The sequence below is a fragment of the Zootermopsis nevadensis genome, unplaced genomic scaffold (genome assembly GCF_977971745.1).
Source record: "Zootermopsis nevadensis isolate Lab colony 2312 unplaced genomic scaffold, Znev_1.0 Znev_ptg000008l, whole genome shotgun sequence".
In the NCBI taxonomy this organism is placed as follows: domain Eukaryota; kingdom Metazoa; phylum Arthropoda; class Insecta; order Blattodea; family Termopsidae; genus Zootermopsis; species Zootermopsis nevadensis.
In genome coordinates, this window is record NW_028259140.1 from 3,007,000 (window position 1) to 3,032,239 (window position 25,240).

General features: G+C 38.2%; 2 protein-coding genes across 4 annotated transcripts in view; one reads left to right on the plus strand and one right to left on the minus strand.

The window, feature by feature from the left end:
• LOC110838089 (neuroendocrine convertase 1) overlaps nucleotides 1–25,240 on the minus strand; it is a 156,321-nt gene that overhangs the window by 80,574 nt on the left and 50,507 nt on the right. For both annotated transcript variants that reach the window (XM_087344856.1, XM_087344857.1), the window contains one exon: nucleotides 2,980–3,207. In XM_087344856.1, coding sequence (XP_087200982.1) covers nucleotides 2,980–2,986 — 7 coding nt within the window. In that variant the 5' untranslated portion in view covers nucleotides 2,987–3,207. The remainder of the gene's footprint in view (nucleotides 1–2,979; nucleotides 3,208–25,240) is intronic.
• Nucleotides 1–25,240, plus strand: part of LOC110838093 (peroxidasin homolog) — a 77,164-nt gene that overhangs the window by 10,613 nt on the left and 41,311 nt on the right. The window contains exon 2 of one of the 2 annotated variants that reach the window (XM_022080954.2): nucleotides 23,285–23,412. In XM_022080954.2, the coding sequence (XP_021936646.2) occupies nucleotides 23,285–23,412 (128 nt within the window). Of the gene's footprint in view, nucleotides 1–23,284; nucleotides 23,437–25,240 lie in introns of both variants that reach the window. The other variant, XM_022080953.2, reaches the window with a different exon arrangement.

Genomic DNA, 25,240 nt, shown 5'->3' on the forward strand with positions numbered 1-25,240 from the left:
TAAATGTACTCAGATACTCCACAAAGAAATCAGTGGATGTCTCGTGGCTGGACAGAGATACAATAAAATATATCACAGAAGATTTAACATAAAATTTCAATTACGAAGCAAGTGAGAATCTTGAAGGTTTCAGGCTTTCTTTATCTTGAAGATGGCAACAGTAATGGTCTTCGAAACAGTCTACATTTACACGGTACCACGAGAGAGAACCATCATTCACATCAAATAACAATGTTTTATAACCCAGTATTTAATAGGGGCCGTACAATTCTGACAACGTATTTCAACTTATTTCATAATTCACGAGTCATTTTATAATTTATTCATATTCAAAAGTGAAGTTTTGAAAATATGTTATTACTTCACTCAACTTTTCTATATTATGTGCAGTGCTGAAGCACTTACACCATCTAGCATGCTATTGGATATTTCTTCAATGCAAACTACCCGGAACACATCCACAAATATAAATATTTTCACTCTTTTTTATCCCTGACTGACCTACTATCTCACACAGGCACTCACCAACAACACACCTACTCATCCCCTACCAACATACGAGGTGCGATCGGAAAGTTTCCAGACTGCGCCTATAAAAACCCGTACACTTATCTCAGGTATTAAATTCATCCATCACCCTCGAAGTAGTTCCCCTGGGAGTGAACACAACGATCCCAGCGCCGCTGCCAAGCCTGGAAGCATCCCTGGAAATCTTTCTTTGTCAGCCTGTCAAGCACCATCTGCGATTCTGCCTGAATCTCTTCTATCGTCTCAAATCTCCTTCCCTTTAGCTGACTTTTCATCTTTGGGAAGAGGAAGAAGTCACACGGAGCTAAATCCGGCGAATAAGGAGGGTGCGGGATGACGGCCATGGTGTTTGAGGCCAAAAACTGCCGAACTTTGAGGGCGGTGTGCGCTGGCGCGTTGTCATGATGCGTCGCATGTGGAGTTCTTCATTTAGAATCAGCTGACAGGTCCCATAGCCTATCCCAACAATGTCGCACAAGTCGTTGATGGTACGACGTCGATCTTCGTGAATGGCATTTTCGGGCGTTGTGCTCGAAGATGGTCGTCCAGAACGCTCGTCATCATCGACAGAAGTTCGGCCATTTTTAAAACGTGAATGCCACACAAAAGTTTGTGCACGACCCATTGCGGACTCCCCAAATGCTTGCTTTAGCATTTCATAGGTTTCCGTAGCCGTTTTGGCGAGTCTTTGGCAAAATTTGATGCACACGCCATTCCGAAATCGCAGGAGGGTCGGTGTAATGCACTACCAAAACGCCCGTAACTAAGAAACAAATGCTAATTCGATGATGCCGGCTGGCACACTGATTCACTATGAATGTAGGCCGCACCCCCTAGCGGCAGAAGCTCGTACTACACCCGGTTCGCCCTCTATTGACACAGTCTTGAAACTTTCCGATCGCACCTCGTATCTACCCAAAAGTCACTCAAATACACACCAACCCACCCATATACCTACCTACCGCCTTGCCTACACGCGCATTCACATATTGATTCACCCACCGCCGTGCTAGCTGACCTATCCACTCACATGCATGCCCATTTAATCACGTATCCAGTCACTTATCTGTACATCCACTTACTGACCTATCTGCAGACTCACTCATTCAGTCTCTAGAACACGTCAAAACAAACTGCTACCGTCACTTGTGACTTTAACATCAGCCCACAAACTTATCATCATTACAGATTTCGGAGTCTGTTACTGACAGGGCCTGCATTAGGATCCTGGCAGCTCAAGAACATCGCATATCCACCGAGGAGACTGATAAGAAAGTAATTTCGCCTTGCCTGTAAACTGTATTGCTGCAAGTCTGTGTGCAGTCGAAAGACTACCTATGACATCAAAGTCTTTTGTAGTTGACATCAATGGACCAGTCTAAAGACGTCATTGGTTGTACTAAATCAGAGATTTGGTTCTCAATGATGTCTGCATGTAAACCTCAATTCCCTTTGATAGGATCTGCGGTGCCACAAATGCTGTGTATCTACGGTATATTTACTATGTACAAAACCAAACAGGTTAGCATGGCGGTAATGCTACTCTCTTGTATTCTAAAGAAAACAGTTTCAGATTTTAGCCTGTGGAACCAGAACTTCCCGACGGGGGTGGGGGTGTTTGTTGACTTTTATGGGTTCCCTGAGCTGTGCCGAATGCATGCAAAGTACCTCCGCGTACACGTCTCTCGAAATTCGCTGAAGGTTAAATGTATCATTCAACGATTCCAAACTGCCGATAATTAGGTGGGTATCAGAACTCGGCATTAATTATCCTGGCTTGTATTCCAACAAACAGTGCAGTTTGGGAGGTTCTTGGTTCAAACATCGGCCCGAAGGGATGAGTTTTTATTGTGTCCGATCATCATGCAACAATTTTCAACATGATATTTTAACGGTGAGGGGTTTGTAGCTCGTACAAACCTTAAGCTTGAGGACCACCCCTTATCAGCTGTCTCTTGAAATATAACGGGGGAATAGTTTATTTACATCGCCCTCTCTCCCTATTTCTGCCTTTCCCTTGACAATTAAAACACCAGCCATGCTACGTACTTTTTTCTTTTTAGTGTTCTGTCTGACGACAGGTCCATATGAACAGGATCCTTCCATCCTTTTCTCGGACTGGGACCTGTTCATATACGTTCTTGGCAGATGATCCAGAAGTGGTTTGCCATTGCCTTCTTCTGTGTGTGAATGGAGTAATTGTTGGGATGCCACGGAGAAACCGGGGAAGAAGCCCCCGGAGGAAAACTCCGTGTTGCCTAGACCACGGCCTTGCCCAACACAAGTTATAAATTCGGGCAAAGCCAACTTGTAGAAGCTTCTGAGATAACACGTGAAAAATGGAACAATTTTCCGTATAGCTTCTTTTCTTGAGAACTTTGATATTCTATAAACGATACATGTAAGCAAACAAATACCAAACTTTTATAGTAAAGTTGTCATGGTACTTACCAAACATCGTGCCACGAAGACATATGGGAGTAAGGAGGTAGTTCCTGTCCTGTTGACCTCGCCACTGGATTGAAGTGAAAAAGAGCACCTGATATCCATTGAATAGGAGGCTGGGTGGTACCCAGAGCCAGTTTAGGCATTATCTCGCTCCTGCCTTGAATACTGGGTTTGTAGCAAGAACCCTCCATATGAATAACCCGTGCCCGCCACTCGCAACACGCTTGATACCTGAAAATAAATATTTATTATAAGATTAGTTGTGTCATATCAAAATATTTAGTGTATGAATAATTGTGGCATAATGTAGAAGACTATCGGGTAGAATACAGACAACTGAATTTATAAGTACCCAGTAAGTTAACGTTTTGAAACAAAGTGTTAACATATGTGCGACTGTATATAAAGGTCACTAACTCTACATTTTTGCCCACTGAGTGTAATTAGTTTGATTCTCAGAATAAAGTTTTTTAATTTTTTTTTATACTAAACAGCATTAACCAGCTGATATTTGTAATGGAGACGCGTCGTGTTTTCTTCGAAGTAAGAAATTATTTTTTTTTTTAAAAAAATACGACTTAGGTGAACTTATTCTTCAGTGGAAAAGTCGATATTGATTTTAGAATGTTAGAAAAGTGAACAATAGTTCTCTGAAAACTTTGTTCGTCTGTAAGAATTTATACATCGTATTTCTGGAGAAATGGGGGGGGGGGGGAAGAGTGAAATAAAAGAATAAAGGAGAATAAATTAAAAATGTTTAAATGAAGTCCCTGTAAGATACTGAAACAGAATATTGTCTTCACACACACACACACACATAACTACAGCTGCTGAAATGAGATTCTTTGTATCAATGATAGATATGAGACGAGAAGACCAAAATTAAAAATGAAGGCACTAAGAAACTGCTACAAATATGAACTTGAACGGAAAAATGGAACTGTCAGGAACATATATAACGAATGAAAAAAGACTACCAAAGAAGTATCTCATTATTGGCCATTTGTAACAAGGCAAATTAGAACAATTCCCCTAGAAGACGACAGATGAATGAATCAGTATTCAGAACAAACTCCAAGCCCCAAAATATCTTCTTGCTTTGGATGGAAGAAATGGTGTACATTAATTTTAATTATTACCGAACGTTTGTAAAGTAGATATTCTTGCCTTCTCAATAGTTTACTAAAATGTCGTGGTTAGTATCTCAGATGGTACCAGGTTTTTAAAAAATATTTTCGTATATATTAAATATATATTAAATCTTGTCCGTCTAATCACAATAAATTCTTATTAAATATTAAAATATTACAATAATAACATTTAAAATATTAAATGATGTTCTTTATCGAAATATTCGATTTACATTAGATCATCATTTTTCACGACATGTTTCAGTTCCTAAAAGAACTATCTTCAGGTGTAAATAATTATATAAAGATTCAAATCAATAATAACTTAAATACAATTTCTATATATTATTTTAGCATACATTTTTATCAGATGTTTATCAGATATCAAACGATGTTCTTTTCCAGATTTTATTCCATTTTAATAACATATTCGATGTTGTTCTGTATATGTACATCATGCTCAATATGACTTTAGTGTGGGTGAACGTTTTTTGTTGTTTTTGTATCAGCCTGTAATGTGAAAAATGATGATCTAGTGTAAATCGAATATTTCGATAAAGAACATAATTTAATATTTTAAATATTTTAAATGTTATTATTGTAATATTTTAATATTTAATAAGAATTTATTGTGATTAGACGGACAAGATTTAATATATATTTATTATATCACAATATGACGCAACTTTACCATCTTATAAATATTTTCGTGTTTACGTCTCAGGTCCAAAACGTTCGTGTCAGAAAGTTACCGTCTGTCTGAAATGTCTGTGATGTAGCGTTGGGAATTTCTCGCAGAAATTTTGTGGCTGGAATTGAGAGTGATCTGATTGGGCGAGCAACTCAAATTGCCAGACCTTCACCTTGAAAGTCTCAGCTACAAATTCTGACGAAATGTTTCAGGACTCCACACCAAAAAAAGGGCGCGGTTTATCCCCCGGAAGCCGAAGTTAGCTTATGTTGTCATAATCCAGAGCTTACTTTGTAAAACGAAGTAGCAGTTGGCTTCAACTTTCTACTGCTTAATGTTCCACACATGGAAGACACGCCAAACATTTAAGCATTCACAGCGTGGTATGAATCTACATCCTGGATCAACATTTGCCCAGTCACACGATACAGGAAACGAACAGTTGAACAAAACATTATGTTTTCTTCTCCCTTCATATCCATTCATCTTTTTCTAGCCCCCTCTAAATTACTTGGAAGTTGAAGACAGCTTCACGGTCGCACCTTTGTTAGTGTAGCAAGGCCACGATTTTCTCTCCTTCATTTTTAAAATTTATTTAAAAATGGAACTCAGATCACATCGTAACAGCCTCAGCAGGGGGCTGTCAAATCCCAGCAAGTACTATGGCTGGGGAGGGGGGGGGGGATATTTTGCCTCGCTGCACTTCAATAGGAAGTACCAAAGGAATTGAACGGGACACAGAAGTGACGAGGGCGAAAATGAATGCATAAGGTTACAAAACGAAAAGTCGAAGGGTGAATACGAATTGTACAGCTGAAATACAAAAAAGAATCCTGTCTCAACAAAACAGAACAAATTATATTAAATTCAATTCAGATTTTTTAAAAAGTGATATTTAAACATTTAGTTTCCACCTGACAGAAAACACAACGCTTCTCCATTGCAAAATTGAATTAGTTAACATTCCTTAATAAATAAATAACTAATTTCTGTTTATTCTGGGAATCATAAAACATTCACTCTGTGGGTAAAATGAGTAGTTAGTTAACCTTAAAACTGGTGCATTCTGATCGACTACAGCATTAGTCACAAAGTGGCGCGTTAGAGGATTGCGCTAAATTAAAAAGATCGGATGATAAGTGCTTAGTAGTGCAAATAAGATAATCAACCGACGTTTCAGAGGTACGTGCCGCCTCCATCATCAGAACTCATCGCAATAACCCAGAAGACAGCCGTATTATTGTCTGGACTGTTATGGCTGGTGAAGAAGATGTAATTTAATTAGCACAGGAAGAATTTTGAAATCAGATCCCGCTATTTATTTGGCGACTCAGTGGATGACTAATCTACAGGATGTTTCAAAATTCACGCAACACAATGTTTAAATGTAAAATATTTTATTGTAGTATTCATTACCAAATTGTGTGCTTCAAGGCCACGGAAGGACCACACACACACACCGGGTGACTCTAAATAAACAGACGATAGTCACTGGTATGTAAACACAGCATACGTACGTTTATATTCCCAGTTTTGTAAGATGATAATGATAACGATAGTAATAGTCATAATAGAATAATAATAGATAAGAAATGAGTGACTTTAGTGTTGGTTTCTCGTTGCCTTCTGACTTCTCATAACACTGGCTACAAGTTTTTAATCACAAATAAATGAACGCGATGTTAATCCGATACCGGGTGACAGTTTTATTTTATTTAACCTACATCGGGTATCGCTTCAACTGATTGAAGTGTTCAATGGTGCTCTTGTTAATTGAAACAAGATTGATGTTCACGGAGTGTAGGACTGGTATCAAAGGTGTAGTTCGCAAACTGCTTTCTGACACTTGATAGTGGTTCCCGCTGAATACAAGCAGTACAATGGAAGCTACCATCCTGTACCGTATAACGGGCTAATAGATTCATAATGGCCTACTGATGGTCATATCACCAACACTCCATTCATCTTCATACATACCCTTCATGCTTTAGCCTCACAAGAGCACGTGTTTCACTCACATAAAGAGGAACTTAAGGGTCCAGACATGTGAATGTGGAACAATAGTTCTGAACAGAGCCTACAAAACTCGGTTATCAAATTTTTCCAGACCTGGAAAAACATTTTTTTTTTTGACTTGTGAATCGGAAGTTTATAAATGAGGACTAACACATTCATTATACTCTCTCCATATCATCGCAAAGGCAAATGGTCCTCGTGAATGCGAATCATTTAATTATTTTGTCAACGACCGAGAACCTGAACTGTGTACAGAACAACAGGTAACACTACATTTTTTATAAGGTAGTATATTTGCGTCATATTGTGAATTAGGTTAATATTTTAATACGTATTTTCTGTCAAATCACAATTTTTAATAATAAGATAATAAAATATAAAATATTTAAAATATCATTTCACGTTCCGCATCGAATGATCCATTTACAAATTGGAACGTCTCTTACGACATGTTTCGGTTATATTTAACCGTCCTCAGGTATAAAATTAGATTGGTAAATTTAAAACTCGAATTACAATCATTTACAATGTTATGCAGTTTATTGAAATGTTCTTATCAGATTACTCTTATATATTAGAACGAAGGTATTGTTTTTTATATGGCGTGGTGCATCTGATGTTCAATATTAGTCTGTAAAGCAATGGTTTAAATAGATAAAACATTAATAAATATGGAGTAATATAGAAAACAAAATGATGGAAGTAAATAAATAGTAGAATGTATAAGTAAAATAAAATTAATAAAATTAAATTAAATTAATTTGTAAATCGATCATTCGATGCGGAACGTGAAATGATATTTTAAATATTTTATATTTTATTATCTTATTAAAATTGTGATTTGACGGAAAATATTAAAATATTAAATTTTTTATGTTAATCTTTACTTTTTTAGAAAGACGGTAATGAAAAAATATTCGCATACAAAATCAGTCCCCCCGCACATAAGAAACTGAATCAGGTATCACATTTTAGGGACATGCATGACGTTGAATAGCTAAGCATCTTTGTTGCACAGCACAAAAACTCAACAGAGACAAAATTTGACACTCTACAACAAGCCGTGAGTCAGTCGGCCGGATATGATGTGACGGTGGATCGACCAATCTTTGCATGACGTAACAGTCTTCCGACCAGTGGTTGAATGATTTTTGACGTTATATAAACCAACAGTTGCAGAGCATGCAAATATCCAAGCCGAAAGTCTGTGAGATGTTCGATATCATTTTTGTAATATGTTCTTAAAAATGCACTGATATGGCCCAGCTGTACACCAAAGAAAAAATAAATAGTGTTGTTCCATGTTATAGATACATTTTTAAAACACTATAATTCGGTGTATATTTCGTGTTAAGCAAATACCTATTGCATTACAACATGTTTTTATAAATTCCAACGAATATAATAAACAGTAGCACAAATGAAATGCAATAATGCAATATTCATGCTTAGAGCTGCATTTCATGCATTCTTTCTTGCATAAATCCTATTTCATAATTGGATAAATCAGTGCCAAACAAATCAAATATTATTACTCAGAAATGCTGGTCATTATCATCGTTTTGATAGCAAAATAATGCGAAATCGATGCAAATATCATAAGCAGTTTAATCTGAGAAGGTACGAATAACCGTGACGTACAAAAAGATTACTAACCGGTGTATACTTGGATAAAAAGTTGAGTGTACTGCATGTTTCATGAGACCAGTCTCTGCCCATGTTAATGTACAAATTTACATACGCAATAAGACTTGTACGCGTGTATTCCCTCTGCAATGCGGGCATGCAGAATCCTCCCCCTGATTGCTGGCAGGATTTGGAATAGCTCGCAGCTGGCGTGATGTTTGAGCGGTGACGGCTCACCGCACTCAGTGTAAAAGCTGAACAGATATCCTATCTACTGACTTCAAGAAGTGGCGTTCTTGAGAAGCTGATAGTCGCTCAGGTAGCCAAGACATTCGCAGTTTGTCATGGAACTCGAGTCTCCCCTGGATGCTATACTGCACCACAGACATTAATTGCTTCAAAATCGTGAAAGATTTAAACACCTTGTTCATGAAAGTAGAATGTATTGTCGAGAATACAGTTATGAAGACGGCTGTATTCTGGAATGTTGCGCCGTGTAGAAATCGACGGACGTTTCAGAGATAATTGCTCCCTTCATTATCAGACAATATACTTAATCTGCTACTTCTCACAGCAATACATATAACGTAAATGAACAACATCAACAGAATTGACTGTGCTCTCGATTTTGGCGCCGTGTAAACTCGTCGGTAGATGTTAACGTTTCGGGGAAACATACTGTTTCCATCTTCAGAGCTGAAGTGGCGAAGCATAGAAGTATAAGGATCTATATAGAGTTAGAATAAAGGATGGTTGAGGGAGTGAGTATTTTACATCAAAATATGTTCAGCACCCAAAGAATGTTCATCCTTAATTATTGTGGAGCATAACCTCCACGAATACACTCTTATATTTTACTTGGATTTGATATTACGACATTATAAACAAGCGTTTCTTTCCGCCATTCTATCACACTTTAATTACATTGCCTTGGCGTTACATTGGGTTGGAGGGAAATATTTTTCTGCTTCAATAACATCCTTCACTTTAATTATTTTTATGAAGAAGGCATTACGGTACGAAATGTAATATACAAATATTCTCTGGGTTGCAAGAGAGATACCTCCTCAAAAGATTTATTCATAAAGGAGAAATAAAGACAATCTGATATTACTTCTTCTGAGACTAAGAATAAAAAAAAATGAAGCATGTGGTCGGAGAATGTAAAGAAACAGGAAATGAATATAAGAGTCATAACTAAAGAACACGGCAGTCATTACGCTACAAAACCCCATTATTCATATACAACAACGTCATAATTTCAAACAGATATTAAATCTTTAGAATGTTGCACTTTTTTAATCTTATGTCCTAGCCCTGTTATCCGTCTCATCTCAGTCTCTGATATTCTCATTCTGGCTGTGAATATTCTTTCTTGTGGAGCGTCAGTAATCTGATCAACTTTCTAAAGTCTAGTGCTAACTATATGTACGGAATTAAACCGAACAAAATTGAATTACAAGGAACTGAACTGAATTAAACTGATATGAGATTAACCTTAAGGAACTAAGTTTATGAAACTTAAAACAGGCCCTGGGTTCGAGTACCGTTGAATGTGTTGTGTTTAGGAATATTTTTTTTCGTGTGATATTCAGTGATACGTTTCGGGAAATAAAGATTGGTATCAAATGTAAACAGTTATCGAAGTCATTTCGAATTGAAAGTAAGTTTCAGGGATTTTAAATTCTCAGGGCGGCGAAAATTTGGATTTTGGTCCATTAGGTTATAACTTCGGTAGATCTCAGCATTTCGATGTAACATATTGCCTTCATTCTCAGGATGAATATGAGAGGCAGATTCCAAAAAAAATTAGAGAGAACATGCTGCCTCCATCTTCAGCCGTGAATATGGAAGCAGCGCATTCCTCCGAAACGTCGGTATGTTCCTACAAGTACACGCGGTGTCATAACCTTGAAGATCAACGTCGAAATTTTTTTATTTATCTGTATAATCAGACGAATAAATCTAATACGTGAATGGTACTAATTATTAGACATGCCTGAAATTTTCGTCCATTCAAGCGCAGGTTTTAATTGGCTTAGCTGAAAAGAGCAATCATGATACTTTTAATTAACTGTTGGCATTTACTTCTCCTCTCCCTTAAAAATTGCAGTTGCAATAAAAAAAAAGTGATGACGTTACAATTTAACTTAATTTTCCATTAGAGTTTGGAAGTGGTCTTTGTGCAGAAAGTTGCATCGTAAATGTCTCAAAGTTGTTGGACACAAAAGTTTTCGCAGTCGTTACTAGGCAACTGTTAGACTCAATACAGCCGTGTTCTTATTACCCTCCGCACGGCGCTGTGACTCGGGGAAAAGATAAACCCAGAAGTTAACGTTGTTGCTAATGATGTGTGGGGAACAGTTTCTTTAAATTATGTCGTCATAACTGTTATTTCGAGTATTCTTTCCCGTAATACACAACACGTGCAAATGCCACTGATTGCATTTGTCATTTAAACAATTCAACAAACATTTTAAAGAGTTGAAGATTTCCGTCTTCTGGGTTGTTGCGCTGTGTAGTCTGGTCGATGTTAACCACCCCTGATGACGGAGGCAGTATGACCTCCGAAACGTTGGTTAACATCGACCAGACTACACAGCGCAACAACCCAGAAGACGGAAATCTTCATACTCATCGCCTTGATGACGGAGGCAGTATGACCTCCGAAACGTTGGTTAACATCGACCAGACTACACAGCGCAACAACCCAGAAGACGGAAATCTTCATACTCATCGCCTTGATGACGGAGGCAGTATGACCTCCGAAACGTTGGTTAACATCGACCAGACTACACAGCGCAACAACCCAGAAGACGGAAATCTTCATACTCATCGCCTTGATGACGGAGGCAGTGTGACCTCTGAAACGTTGGTTAACATCGATCAGACTACACAGCGCAACAACCCAGAAGACAGAAATCTTCATACTCATCGCCCTGATGACGGAGGCAGTGTGACCTCTGAAACGTTGGTTAACATCGACCAGACTACACAGCGCAACAACCCAGAAGACGGAAATCTTCATACTCATCGCCTTGATGACGGAGGCAGTGTGACCCTTGAAACGTTGGTTAACATCGACCAGACTACACAGCGCAACAACCCAGAAGACAGAAATCTTCATACTCACCGCCCTGATGATGGAGGCAGTATGACCTCTGAAACGTCGGTTAACATCGACCAGACTACACAGCGCAACAACCCAGAAGACGGAAATCTTCATACTCACCGCTGTGAAAACCTCAAGTCTTACATTTTAAAGAGTTGTTCAGTTTTATTCACATTTCTGATTTAGTGTAAAAGGTACACAAAATTTACGTGAACATACTATTTCTGTACCATTAAAAATAAACCAATTCAATATTTATACCTAATTTAAAATTTAAAAACTTAGTGACACAAAAAACCTGCTTTAATGAGGTAATTCTACCTCTAGGTCTCGTATGATTATCAGAATAAGCAGATATTAATTCCTTACGAGTATTAACTAATTCATCTGTGTCACGCAGAAGTTTTGCGTTTTATTGAAGGAAAAAATGAAATATGAGCCATTATGTTGACGAGTTTCGCTTTCGGAGGTTAATTATTTCCTACGGAGGTATGCAACCTGCATGATCTGGTTCACTGATAGAATGCACCGAGAAATAGTGAAAAATATATGTAATTGTTATATCACATTCCTGAGCAACAATAACCTCGGATCACAATGCGAAAATGACATAAAGAACACATGACTGTAACAATGATCGTGAATAACACTTCTGGAATTTCATTGTGGTCCACTTTTCCAATCCGCGAGGTGGCAGAATCAATATGTTGTATCGGTGCTTTTATTACATTTTCCATCTGAGGCCGAGGATGGAAAAATGAAAAGTCAGGGCTGGCTAGCCAAAAGGAAACACGAAGGCCCAATGCCGTTTCTCCGGCTCTGACGTAAGGACTGGCCCAAAGCGGTCCCGTCCACATGTTCGTACTGTCCGACTTTACGCAAAAAGGTTCCTGGATAAAATCATGCACGGAAATATCTTTCACTGTAGCATGAAGTGAATATTATGGACGTAAGCGCACGTGAAACTATATAAAAATTATATGAGATGTAGGTTCTGATTTCCGTCTGTATGTAGACACCGACGTTTCGGAGAAACAAACATATATACGTAGTCAGAGTCAGTAAATAAATAAGCTGTCAAGATCTATGGAGGAGATGCATTCCTGAAAAGCTAATAGTCGCTCAGTTTGTCAACAGATTGCCCTTCTTTGATACATACAGTCCATTACCTTGATTCTTTTTCCCGATTACTGTTTTGTATGTATTTCTCATTTCTCCCATGCGTGTTACATCTCCATAAATATAAAATGAATAATTAAAAATCAGGTGTTGTGAGTGTACACACTTCATCGTTTATTTTAATCCGTCTTATCACAATATTTAAAATTTCTTATAATTAAGATAATAAAATATCATTGATGTTCCATATCGATTGATCGATTTACATTTTGGAACATCCTTTACACAACATGTTTCAGTTTTTATAAAACCATCATCAGGTGTAAAATATCTACGAACTTAAAACTCAAATATGATTCCATTTGGTGATGTTTCATGCCATTTGTTTTTCAATTTTGGGCGAGGTGTTGTCTTTTCTTAAATTTTATCAGATGTACATATCGGTCTGTAAGTAGAAGATTGAAAGAAACACTAAAGAATTTGAAAGAATTTATAATGATATTTTATTATCTTAATTATAAGAAATTTTAAATATTGTGATAAGACGGATTAGAATAAATAATTGTTAGAATATTCACAATATGACGCAATTACACTATCTTACTTCATCGTTTATTATCCAATAGTATTTGGAGTGAAAATTCAGAAATATGGAGAACAATATTTTTCTAGTGCAACACGTGGTGACTTTCATGACCATTTGAACGCGGCTTTTGTATGGTTCGCACACTTTATTTTCTTTTTCGGAATTTTATATATTTTCTCTAGTATTGTTTTCTTACTCTTGTGTAATAAAGAATAAACAACCCATTCCGCTAAACCTCTTGTTTCGCTTTTAGATTTTAACCTTTCACTTCGGAGAGAGGAGCATCATGGGACCACAGAGAAAATCTCTTTATTAACTTCTCACAAAAGATTGGATTTTTGTTATAGGACGTCAGTCGATGAATTATATCGATTCTTAGTCCCTGAAGAAGAAAATGGACAGAAATAGAAACATCGGCAGTTACTACAAAGTTCTCCAAGTGAGCGAAAGAAAACATTGTAAGAAACTTAAGAAATCTTACTTAATACTGAATGTGATTCCTGAAGCGTTAAATTTTCCGGTACGGACTTTGAAAATATGGATTTAAACTCATCATATTGTCCATTTCACTTATTTTTTCTATTTTTGTTACATAAAGTTACCATTTAAATGGATCACCCACCACAAATGGCACGCCCTCAAGTTGCGGCTATAGAATAGCTGTGAATATATTTAATGCTGTCGCGGATGGCCGAAAAGGGTGGTCCCCTAGCGTGGTGGTAGAACGGGAGCTACAACTCCTAACCGTAAGAAAGCATCTTTCGAAATGTCAAACACGGCCTCGGAGGGGGTAATGAATCTTCGGCCTGTATAAAAAGGAGGGTAATTACTTGACGAGCTAAGCGTAATATCAGCTTCTGAAGGTTTCTGCTCTATGGAATCAGTTTCATGATAACTGTAAATGGTACAAGGAAGAACGTATGACGTATTAATTTTAAACAGTTTAGTTATTATGACCTGCGCATTTCCATAAAATTGAGACGTGTTCTGAATAACAGAGTTTTAGCCATTCCACGATGCCTTTGTAAAATGCTCAGAGTGTGGAGGGATGCAGATAATTTTAAAGTGCATTCCGATAAAATTTACAGTCAGTTTAAATTTGCGAGTATGGGTGTAATGACCACTAGGAATGACAACTGCATTATATTTCCATTTTCGTGATTTCGCTCAGGCATTCTATACCAATCCCGGGGTAGTATCTTAAATCAGCTCATGACCTCTACCCTTCGAAATCTTTTTTATCATTTAACTGTACGCTTTATGTTTTTAAACTAACGAAAGCGTCGTTAAATAGATTCAAGAGTAAATTGCAGCATCAACGTAGAACCAGAATATTCCACCCTCGTCCGCGTATAACTTGAATGTCAGCTGCATTGACGCTTTCAGCATCAAAGGTGGACGCCACTGTCAGACGAGAATGGAGAGACGTTCTTGGCCTTAAATTTTTTGTTCCTAATTTTGTCGCTGACTATCCGCCCTCTTTTTCCGCTGATGTACGGCAGCTGGACACGCTCCGTGATGTATCTCTTGTTATTAGCGGCGTCTGGGTTCGGGAGGTGGGGAACATTGCCGACAGATTGTGGACATCTTCCATCTGCAGAGGCTGTACTCTTTCTTTGCTTAAACTACAGTTCCAACATCGACGTTCGAACCGCTGTTTCACGATTATTTGAATCGGCGAGCAATGCTATCTCGTTCGAAATAGCATTGGTCGACAGTCACGTGTTTTCCAGGACATACTGAGTAATTTTCATTATTGATCCAGGCGGATAATAGTCTTCCTTTACCGTTGTTATGAATGTAATATGAATCACGAGGAGTTACTAACTTAACAGACCGCTCATTAATTTCTCTGTAACTGCCGATGATATGAAAGACGAATGAGTTGTGGCGTGACAGCTAAAATTGAAGGACTGTGGTAGTAACGCCTTTTTTAAATATTATCATGCAATTCATCTGAATGCAATTTAAGCCTTATTTGCATCATGCGATTGATTCGCGAGTTCATTCCCTGCGTAATTAGACAGGCAAATGAACTCGCCAACTATTTTCCTCGCCTACTCGCAAGCGAATTTGCACGACGGCAGCTTCTGAAGAAGGAATTTGCTCGGCAGAGGTCGTTAATTGAAACAGCATCGTGAAATAAGCTGATTATCCATCAGTAGATAAAGGAAAAAAATATATAAGCCTTGATCAACCGAGCTGGTTAGTTTAACGCGTTTTGAAATATATGTATCAGGTATCCGGTTCGAATCTCGGTGTGGGCTTCATCGCCAAAGTATTTCACTTCTTCAGCAACCTTTCCAGTCCATCGTGCATAATAATCATTTGATCCTATAGCACTCTCAGTTTGTAGTTTATACAGCGTCACGAAATCATCCGCAAATCAAGACAGTTTTCTTTTCCAAACCACGAATGTGTGCAATCATAAACGTGGCGACCGCCACTGAACCGTTCATCAGCTGATCTTCATCGGCCGTTGCTAGGTGACTTTGGTGAGATCCTTACGATAATTGCACTGAGCGGAACAAACTAATGAAAGAAAAAAATCTTGCATCATCACGTGTTTCAACTTTTCAAATGCGATATTATCCTTCGAGACAGCTGTGGGTATAATGAACATGTGGGTGACACATTCAGTTGTACTGATTCCTCCACTTCTAATATTCTGTTGTTTTGTGATGCCTCGTGTAAAGGCGACAACCACGATGTCGGTTACTTTAAAGAGATGTGTTCTCTGTCCTTCGCTTCCAGAACTCCCACTGCCTCCCTACACAGAAAAAAAACAGGAACTTGTTAAAGGGACTCCGGGAGCTGAGTTGTGGACCGTTAACTCTGCTTTTATCACTGCGTTTTTTTAAACCTTTATCTCTCTTTCTTCTACAACTTCTTTTCCTCTAACCATCTCTATACTTCATCTTCACTTCTAGTCCTCCTCACATACTCGATTTTCCTTTATTTTCGTTTTTTATATCCCACGCTGTTTTCTCCTTCTTCTTTTCGATGATTTTTCCATCTCCGCGTTCACAATTTTTCACCATCCTCTCCTTTCATCGCAAAATACTTTTTACTGTGATCTCTGCTCTTTTTCTCTTGTGGGGAATGGTCTAAGCTGGATGGAGGTTGTGTAATAAACGAGATGTATGAAAGTTGCTGGTTTCCTATTCGAAACGATAGCGGAAGTTCGATGTTCCCCTGACTCTTTGAACCCCGTTCCCCACTTCCACCCTGTTTTTCTCTTCCTGATCATGATTCGTTCTGATTGGAAATATTTTTTTTTCATATTTCCCATTTTTACTTCTTTTTTTTGGGAGCAATCTATGAATCATGACCTGTCACTGAACCGTGGAGAGTCTGTAATTTTTAATTGCAACGTTGCACTTGTATTTTTTAAAGCTGAAAAAGGTAGCGGGAAAGTTAACACACACAATAGCGCATCGGTTAATTTTTTTACAACTGTTATGAAAATTCTCTTTTATTGAAACGATTTATAACTTTACGACCCCACGTTCTTTTACGAAAAGCATTAACTTGGAAAGACATTTAAAATTCATACGGGGGATGAAGCCAGAACCTCTAAAACCACAGCGAGAGTCTCAAATCTTACATAGTGTACGCTTTTATCAAAGTAACGCGATGACACAACGATGAATAAATTAAAATAAATATTATTTTATATTACTACTAAGCAGTATTTTGTTTGACAAAAGTCAAATCCTCGCCAACGCTCAGTAATTGTCACGACGTGCTTACGTTTCCTAACTTGTTATTTGTTGAGGTTGTTCCTGTGAAAGTATTGGTAGTTCTCAAGGCGCACCGAGCTAACAATAAACTAAAATATATTTTGGTGAGATCTGAAGTAGGAAGGTTTACTGAACGTCACTCTTAACAACTTGGCGTAACTTGGTAAGTCTGCGTTGCAAGATTTTCTTCAGCGCAACGTCTTTAACGCTGAAGGAAGGTAATTTTAGCTGAAGACAGACTCGCGGGACCACTGAGTGGTAATAAAGTGAAGAGTTTGCAACGTGTGTCACTCGACATTCGGTCCTTTTTACTTTTCCATGCCTAAGAGCTATTCTAGAGAGATAGAGAGAGAGAGAGAGAGAGAGAGAGAGAGAACAACGAAGAAGAGAAGTTTCGGTCCAGCCCAGAATCTTAAACAGCACTTTGAAATAATCTGCGATAAAGAGTAATATAATCATTCTAATTTGATATCTGACAAAGGATTTTTCATTCACGACCTGACAAAACAATCACACACTACGTACACATATGTAATTTTTCTATGTTCCTACGTTACCTTTCAGTGTTTTGTCCAAACTCCACAAGTATTTTGATTCCATCAGAATAAAATATTTGCCGTTTGGACATTAAGCTATTTTTGCACAGATTTTTCCTAAGAATTCTTATCTTTTAAAATAAAATTTTATCACACTTAATTATTCGGTTGTTCCTGATACCCTAATCTATTTGTTCCGTAATATCGGCGTATGTTACAATAAAATTACAATTATTCCAAGTAAGGTTATCACAAGCTCGTATTTTTTTTTTATTTCTGAGGTCGAATGTAGGTATTCGATTCGGCGTCGTATTAATCCAATTCATGATTATATTAGACCCAGCTGTAATTTCCTTACGTTAAAATAAAAACTTTGTTACTAAAGTTTGTTTCTAAATTTCCTTCCCATTTCATTGTACGAGGCTCGTCCACAAAGTAAGTTTCCCTGGGGCCGTTTACAGAAACAAAACACAATTTCATGGAAATATTTATTGCAACAGATACAGCAAGTGTCCAGCTATTTTTCAACATATTCGCCACCGGAATTGAGACTTTTGTCATACCGTGGGACCAACTTTTGAATACCTGTGTCGTAGAAGTCTGCCGCCTGGGATTGGAACCACTGTGTGACAACCATCTCCGCCTCTCTGTCATTCTCAAAACGCTGACGCTGACCGGACAGGAATTTCTTGAGGTGTAGGAAAAGATGGAAATCACTGGGAGCGAGGTCCGGGCTGTAGGGTGAATGATTAAACACCTCCCAGCTGAACTCCTGCAGGAGACTTGCTGTCCGTCGAACCGTGTGCGGCCTAGCGTTATCACTGACCGCACTTCACAGTCGGCGGGAGCTGGAATAAGAACCTCCATCTTCAACAGCTGCAACGATGCTACTGTGAGAACGCGGGAAGTACCGTTAGTGCATGCGCCATGCTACGTCATTGCTCTATCACGTACGCACAGTCGCTTCGCGCAATATAAGGTTTGCTAGCTGTGGGACGAGTGGGAAACTTACTTTGTGGACGCGCCTCGTACAATATTAGTGCCTTACTAGGGACAGTTGGTAGTGACTGATTAAAATCGGACAAAACTGAAACGGGCGCACGCCGAAGTGACTGGATTGGGAATGCAGATACTGCCTTGGTCACTATGCTTACCGTTTTTTTATTATGATTACATTGGTTAACATGATTACCCGGGGAATAACCAGTTACCAAAGCAAACATTACGTCATTAGCGCCATTCGCAAAGGTCAAAAGGTGAACGCACCGTAAATGTTACCCTGTGATTACAATTCTTTGTTCTTTTTTCTATATTCTTTGACATTTTACTTATTACCCTTCTAAAACCTCGTCTGAATTTATGTACAAATGGATTTTGTCTACACACGAATACAAGTGAAATTAATTATAATTTCGGAACAACGAACGTCTTGAAATGACCTGTAATTTATAAAGTAAGGAGTTTTATTCACGAAGCTTTGGCTTGGCTCCCACCAACTACTCAGTCCGTTGGCTCCTCCACCGATGTCATTACATCGCCTTTGCAAGATACATCGTAATCTGTCCCCCCAGTTCTCGTTGCTTGGTTGACAATTTTCTTAACACAAACTTCCTGGTGAAGAGAACTCCCAGGGAGTTGATTTGCGTCACAACTTTCCTCGCCAAGTGGCTCTCGGATCAACGGCCTTGACTCATTTCAAATATTTGCTTTTAAGTTTGATTGTTCCTTCACATGGGCCTGTCGTTTCAAGAGACTATGCTCGTCTAAGGGAGACCATTCTGATGTCGAAAGATACCCAAATCTACCACGCGTTGGGTCATACAGCGATTATGTCCCTATATACTAGTAACAAATTAATCTTTGTAATGTGGAAGTTTCGTGTTTTCTTTGGGGTACGAACCATATTTTAAAATATCATTTACATGAACTTCGAGTTTCAAAAGGTTCACAATTTACTTTATTACAAACCTTTAAAATGCCTCATTTAATATAATAACCGCCACGGTGGTCTAGCGGTTAGAACGCTGGCCTTGTAATCCTGGGGATCTCGGGTTCGATTCCCGGCGGTGCCCAAATTTATAACTTGTGTTGGGCAAGGCCGTGGTCTAGGCAACACGGAGTTTTCCTCCGGGGACTTCCCCGGTTTCTCCGTGGCATCCCAACAATTACTCCATTCACACACAGAAGAAGGCAATGGCAAACCACTTCTGGATCATCTGCCAAGAACGTATATGAACAGGTCCCAGTCCGAGAAAAGGATGGAAGGATCCTGTTCATATGGACCTGTCGTCAGACAGAACACTAAATAAATAAATAAATTCAATATAATACGTGTTTTTATTAATAAATCGTTACATATCTGAGATAAGAGGCTATCAGAGAGATGAAGATGGTATTCTATCTTGTGATTCCATGTAATCGTGTTGGTCGTTACCGACGTTTCGGAGGAATGTATGCACCCTGAAGATGGAGGCGATACATTTTTCCGGAACTTTACTAGCCTTACCACAAACATAACTGCACGGTGTCACAACTCACAAAATCACAATAAAAATATTTCAAATGATTAGAAGCTTCAGATTTCAAACCTGACTGATTCGACTCCACCATATTTCGTTCAACTCTGTAAAAGATAAAACGAGTTTGTAATTTCTACATTATGCGCGTTTTAGCGGAAGGGAAAGCCTCCGTTGCAAAGTATTTTAAGAACTAACTGAAGCTAGAGTGCTTTTTCGCGAAATCAAGGAAATTAATTAATTTATAGAATACCGTAAGGGGTGAGGAAGGAAACATATTCATGTTATAAAACAATACGAAAATAATAAAATAGAACTAAAACTCTGATATGATATTGTGTATTTTAATCTCCTTGTAGTAGTTCAAGTAAAATGTACAGCAAATACCTGATGATTGCTTTAATATTAATGATCTGTAATCGATATCTCTTGCCATTTTTTAAACTCTACTGTTGCTAGTATGTATTCTTCAACGCAACAGATCAGGTACGCTAAATTCTGTTGGCACTGCAGTGAAATCAATCATCTCAAATACATTTTCATCCACAGAACTCTTAAACATTTGAAGTTTAAAAGAGTTAATTTTTTTCTAAGTTATTTCCCCCCCCCCCCCCCCATTAGTAATGAATTTGCTTCTATTGTCGCCTGTGCTTCGTGATTAATTACACAGTGTTCCTGTTTGTCACTCTAATTGAGTATTTTATGACTCGTTTAATGAACCTCTTTGTCGTCAAACGTAAAACACACACATAGTTTACTATATGCAAAACATATCCATTTATACATGTAGTCTAGACATACACATTTTTTAAATTCTCCTTTATTCGTGATCCCTTCAAATTGTCCACGAACTAGCAACCATGAACACTCCTCAGTATAATTTCACAAACCCTTTACAGCCAGAAGCTCACGTAAATAACATTTTAAAATTCATTTCTAACCTCAAATTAAAACACAACACGTCACCATTACTAAGTTTAATTTACCGACTTTACAATGTTCTTTGTTGTCTCCATTATCAGGGCGATGAGTGACAGCAAGGACCTCTAAAACGTTGGTAAACTTCTACCAAGCTACACGGCGCAACAACCCGGAAGACAGCCATCGGAAATTCATTCGTTTATATGATGATACTTTAAATTTTGTGACCCCCTGAACCACACAAAGGTGTCCTCGCCTCATTTGGATTCAGTAAAACATTTTTCTGGCTTCCTACGTCGTAACCCGAACTTCTCAATCTGTCAGTCTTCAAAGGCACCTACGTACCGTACTGAAATTAACGTTTTACCTTTGTGACAATAATCGTGAGGCGGTAAATGGACATGGGAATTCCTTTGTTATTAATTCACAGACGAGGCTTTGATGTGATCAGCTACGGTGTCAATTTCAGGACGTCGGTGTTAATTATTTAACCGCAATGTAGAACAACAACTTGATGGATAACCATGAATCTTATTACGAATTATTTGATATGAAGTGAAGCTTTATCAGTGGTACTGATTATTAAAGTAGTGGGATGCTACTATGGTTCATTCCCGGATAAGTCTTTCCATCCCAGAAAGAAATACAATGGTGTGAAGCAGCCGTGATAAACAACATGTTTTCGGACCTGGGGTAAGAATTTTCGGAATGCAGTGCATACGCACTCCAAACCAGTGAAGTCTTTCGTTAAGGCTTTTGCCAAGAGCTTGAGAAGAGTCAGTTTTTACCCTCGAACGCTGCCATGTCTCATAACTGGCGTGTTGCTTGTACAGCCTCCCGCCGACTGCAAATTCGTGTCCATATTAGAACACATCCTTATCTACAGCCCACTGTAATTTCGTAGCTTCTAAACTACCTCAGTTCTTGTCCGTATGTTTAAAGTGTTAATCTTTTCTCACTGTCATGTTTACCTCATTCAAGGCACTGCCATGTTTCCTTACATTAACGCTTTGTATATTATCTTCCTGACAGAAAGTGGCCCATGTGCCACTCTAAATAAAACACCATAAACATAATTTCAACTCAGCCTTTTCTTACCCTCATTTAGAAACTTTTTGAAGTACTTTTAATACAGTTAATCCACTGTCATGTTTGCGTCATTATAAACTGAGTGGAACATTTATATTCTGGAGGTCTTTCAGACGAGGTTCGAGCTATGTAACAGGCAAACTTTGATGTTTTCGTTTGTCGACATACATTTTTAATCATTAGTTACACCACATTTTCATCGTGTTATTCAGAAGAATCGATGAACCGATTAAAACACAATTCTGTTTTCAGTTATACAAGTTTTATTTTTTGTGAAATACTAGAAAATATAACTTACGCAAGGATATGCAATTAAAAGTTGGATTGTCAATCTAAGGATATGTGTTGTGTTTTTCAATCTAAATATAAGTATTCTTAGAAGCCGACGGTCGTCTAAATAACATTAAAAAGCCTCTATCCGGGAAACTCTCGGTCCTTAGTGCTTGCGAGCTTTCTGTTAGAGAGAAGAATGAGCAGAGGATGGATACGCACTGACTGACGATAGAAAAAGCTGTGTCCTTCAGATATACGTTTTACATGACTACTATTGTAAAGTTTGCATCGAAGAATTTACAATTTTCGTGATGATATCTTAAAGGTTCTTACATTTCTTACGCTAAACTAAAATATTTAAAGGATTCCACTGATTTTTGGCTGCCCAGAAAAATCCTCTCCTAGTTGAAGGTGATGTGCTTGTCACTTTCCTAGTCTCCGTGCTGATTCCAGTGAAAATTGACTCTGGGTGGAAAACATTTCGTGGAAATTAAACGGGAAATCATTAGTTTTTCGTATCTTTATTATTGTCTCACTCCTTGCTCTATTCATTTCTTACCGTTTTCTGATTCTAAACGCTGACGATTGATACCAGCTCTTATAAATTAGAACATTATTCCTACTAACAACATTGCAGATGACTTGATCATTTATTCCTTACACAAGTAGTCATAAACAGTATCCTAAGGCTATATACAGATTTACGAAGTAAATTACAAGACAAAATTGTTGCAGTGAAACAAGGAAGATAGTTACAACTCAAAGGTCTCATTGACAAAGCAAAAACTTCAATGAATCTGACACGAATTAATTTTTAATGTTTTTTTTTCCAGCAGGTTTGTAGCCGTGTTATCACTGCTTCTCCTCCCACTACCTCCTACGACATGCGCAATTCTGGAGTCACTAGAGAATAATGTGCCTGTAAGTGACTGCACTGATTGTATTTACAGGGTACTCTTGGGGTTATCCGAGCCGAGACTGGAGACACCCGGATGACGACAAAGGGGTACCAGAATTCGAAGTAACGACGCCCAGCATCACGGCCCTGGTCGGACAACCAGTGTACCTTCCTTGCAGGGTGAGAAATCTAGGGGACAGAGTGGTGAGTTCCTGTTAACTAACTCTATGAAGCAAAGTCCTTCCTGAGAAGATGATATTAGCTCAACTAGTCCTGTAAGGAATCTCATAGTTTATTACAGTGTTCATAAGTCTGCTACTGGTTCATATCCTGAGCCAGATGCAACAACTACCCAACTTCCCACCGAATTTCTGTAACATCTATCTTAATATTATCCTTAGATCTACACCTTCGTCTTACAAACTGTTTGCTACCTTCAGGTTATTTTATTATTTAGTGTTCTGTCTGACGACAGGTCCATATGAACAGGATCCTTCCATCCTTTTCTCGAACTGGGACCTGTTCATATACGTTCTTGGCAGATGATCCAGAAGTGGTTTGCCATTGCCTTCTTCTATGTGTGAATGGAGTAATTGTTGGGATGCTACGGAGAAACCGGGGAAACTCCGTGTTGCCTAGACCACAACACAAGTTATAAATTCGGGCACCGCCGGGAATCGAACCCGAGATCCCCCAGGATTACAAGGCCAGCGTTCTAACCGCTAGACCACCGTGGTCTTGTGTGCATTTATAACATTTTTTCATGCGTGCCACGTGCCTCAACCCATTTTATCCTCCTTTATTTAATCATATTAACAGTATCCGGTAACGTATAAATTGTGATTATGCTTCTCATTTATTTATTCTGTTTCTTCCATTATCGGATTATTTGTTTATTCTCAGCCAACGTAAGGGCTAAACGAATTCTGAACTAATTTACTACAAGCGTTCACATGATTTCTTCTGAATAGGAATAAATGTACACGAACATTTATTTAACTTCTCTTGAGGCTTTAGTAATATTGTTTGCATATCCACATTTATAAACAAGTCTGAAAATCAGTCCGTTGTTATAAATATGATTGTAAATTTTACAGCCCCACTCCGGCTTGCTTGGAGTTTGCTTTATGAACTGTTTATGCGCTATTCAAAGTGTCCGCTCCAAATACCGCCGCCTGGTTAAAATTATGTTGGCACTGATGAATGAAACATTGTTCTTTGCGGCATTAACGATGTTATTCTTCTCGAATGTAAAGACAAAAATAACGTGGATAAAACGCGTTAAATATAACGAAACAAATGTTTTTGTTTATCATTGTGGTGTGTCACTTACATTCCAGGAAGACGGAGTGTAGAAATAAATATTTTTTCTCAGCCATGGAAGTTGAGGTGTTTATTCTAAATTACTTTAAACAGTAAAGATATAATTTCAACTCGCATTTGAATTTTTAGGTCTACCTAAACATTTTAACTTGCTCCTTCATAACGCATAAAACCAGGGGGAAAAAGACTGCTAGGAAGAACTAAGCGTAGACGGATCAGGATATGGACCGGTGGCGGGATGTTGTGGGAACGTATTGAACCTTCGGGTTCCATAAAATACGGGGAATTTCTTGACTACTTGTGTGGTCTGCTGAATTTTTTGTTGTATGGACATAAATTTGTTAGAGCGCCAGACTGCTACTCTTGACGTAATAATGTTAAGGTCCTCCAGAAGGTATACGTTGGCTAGAAATAGCAGGTGTGTTCTGTAGAATAAGAAAAGTGTCATTTTGTTTTCATGCATCTATTGTGGAGTGAGGTCACTGTGATGATAGAGGAAGGGGTAAAGTTGAACCGGGTTCTAGGCAAACAGGTTATGAAAGCATGAACAGGAATTATCTCCTTTGGGACATCGTACATTTTGACCTTCGCTGTCATTCTGAAAGAATTTATGTATCGAGTGGATAACTTTATACTTTTTAGGCAAGACTCTGTACAAATTATACAAGAATTTATGCAACAAAAT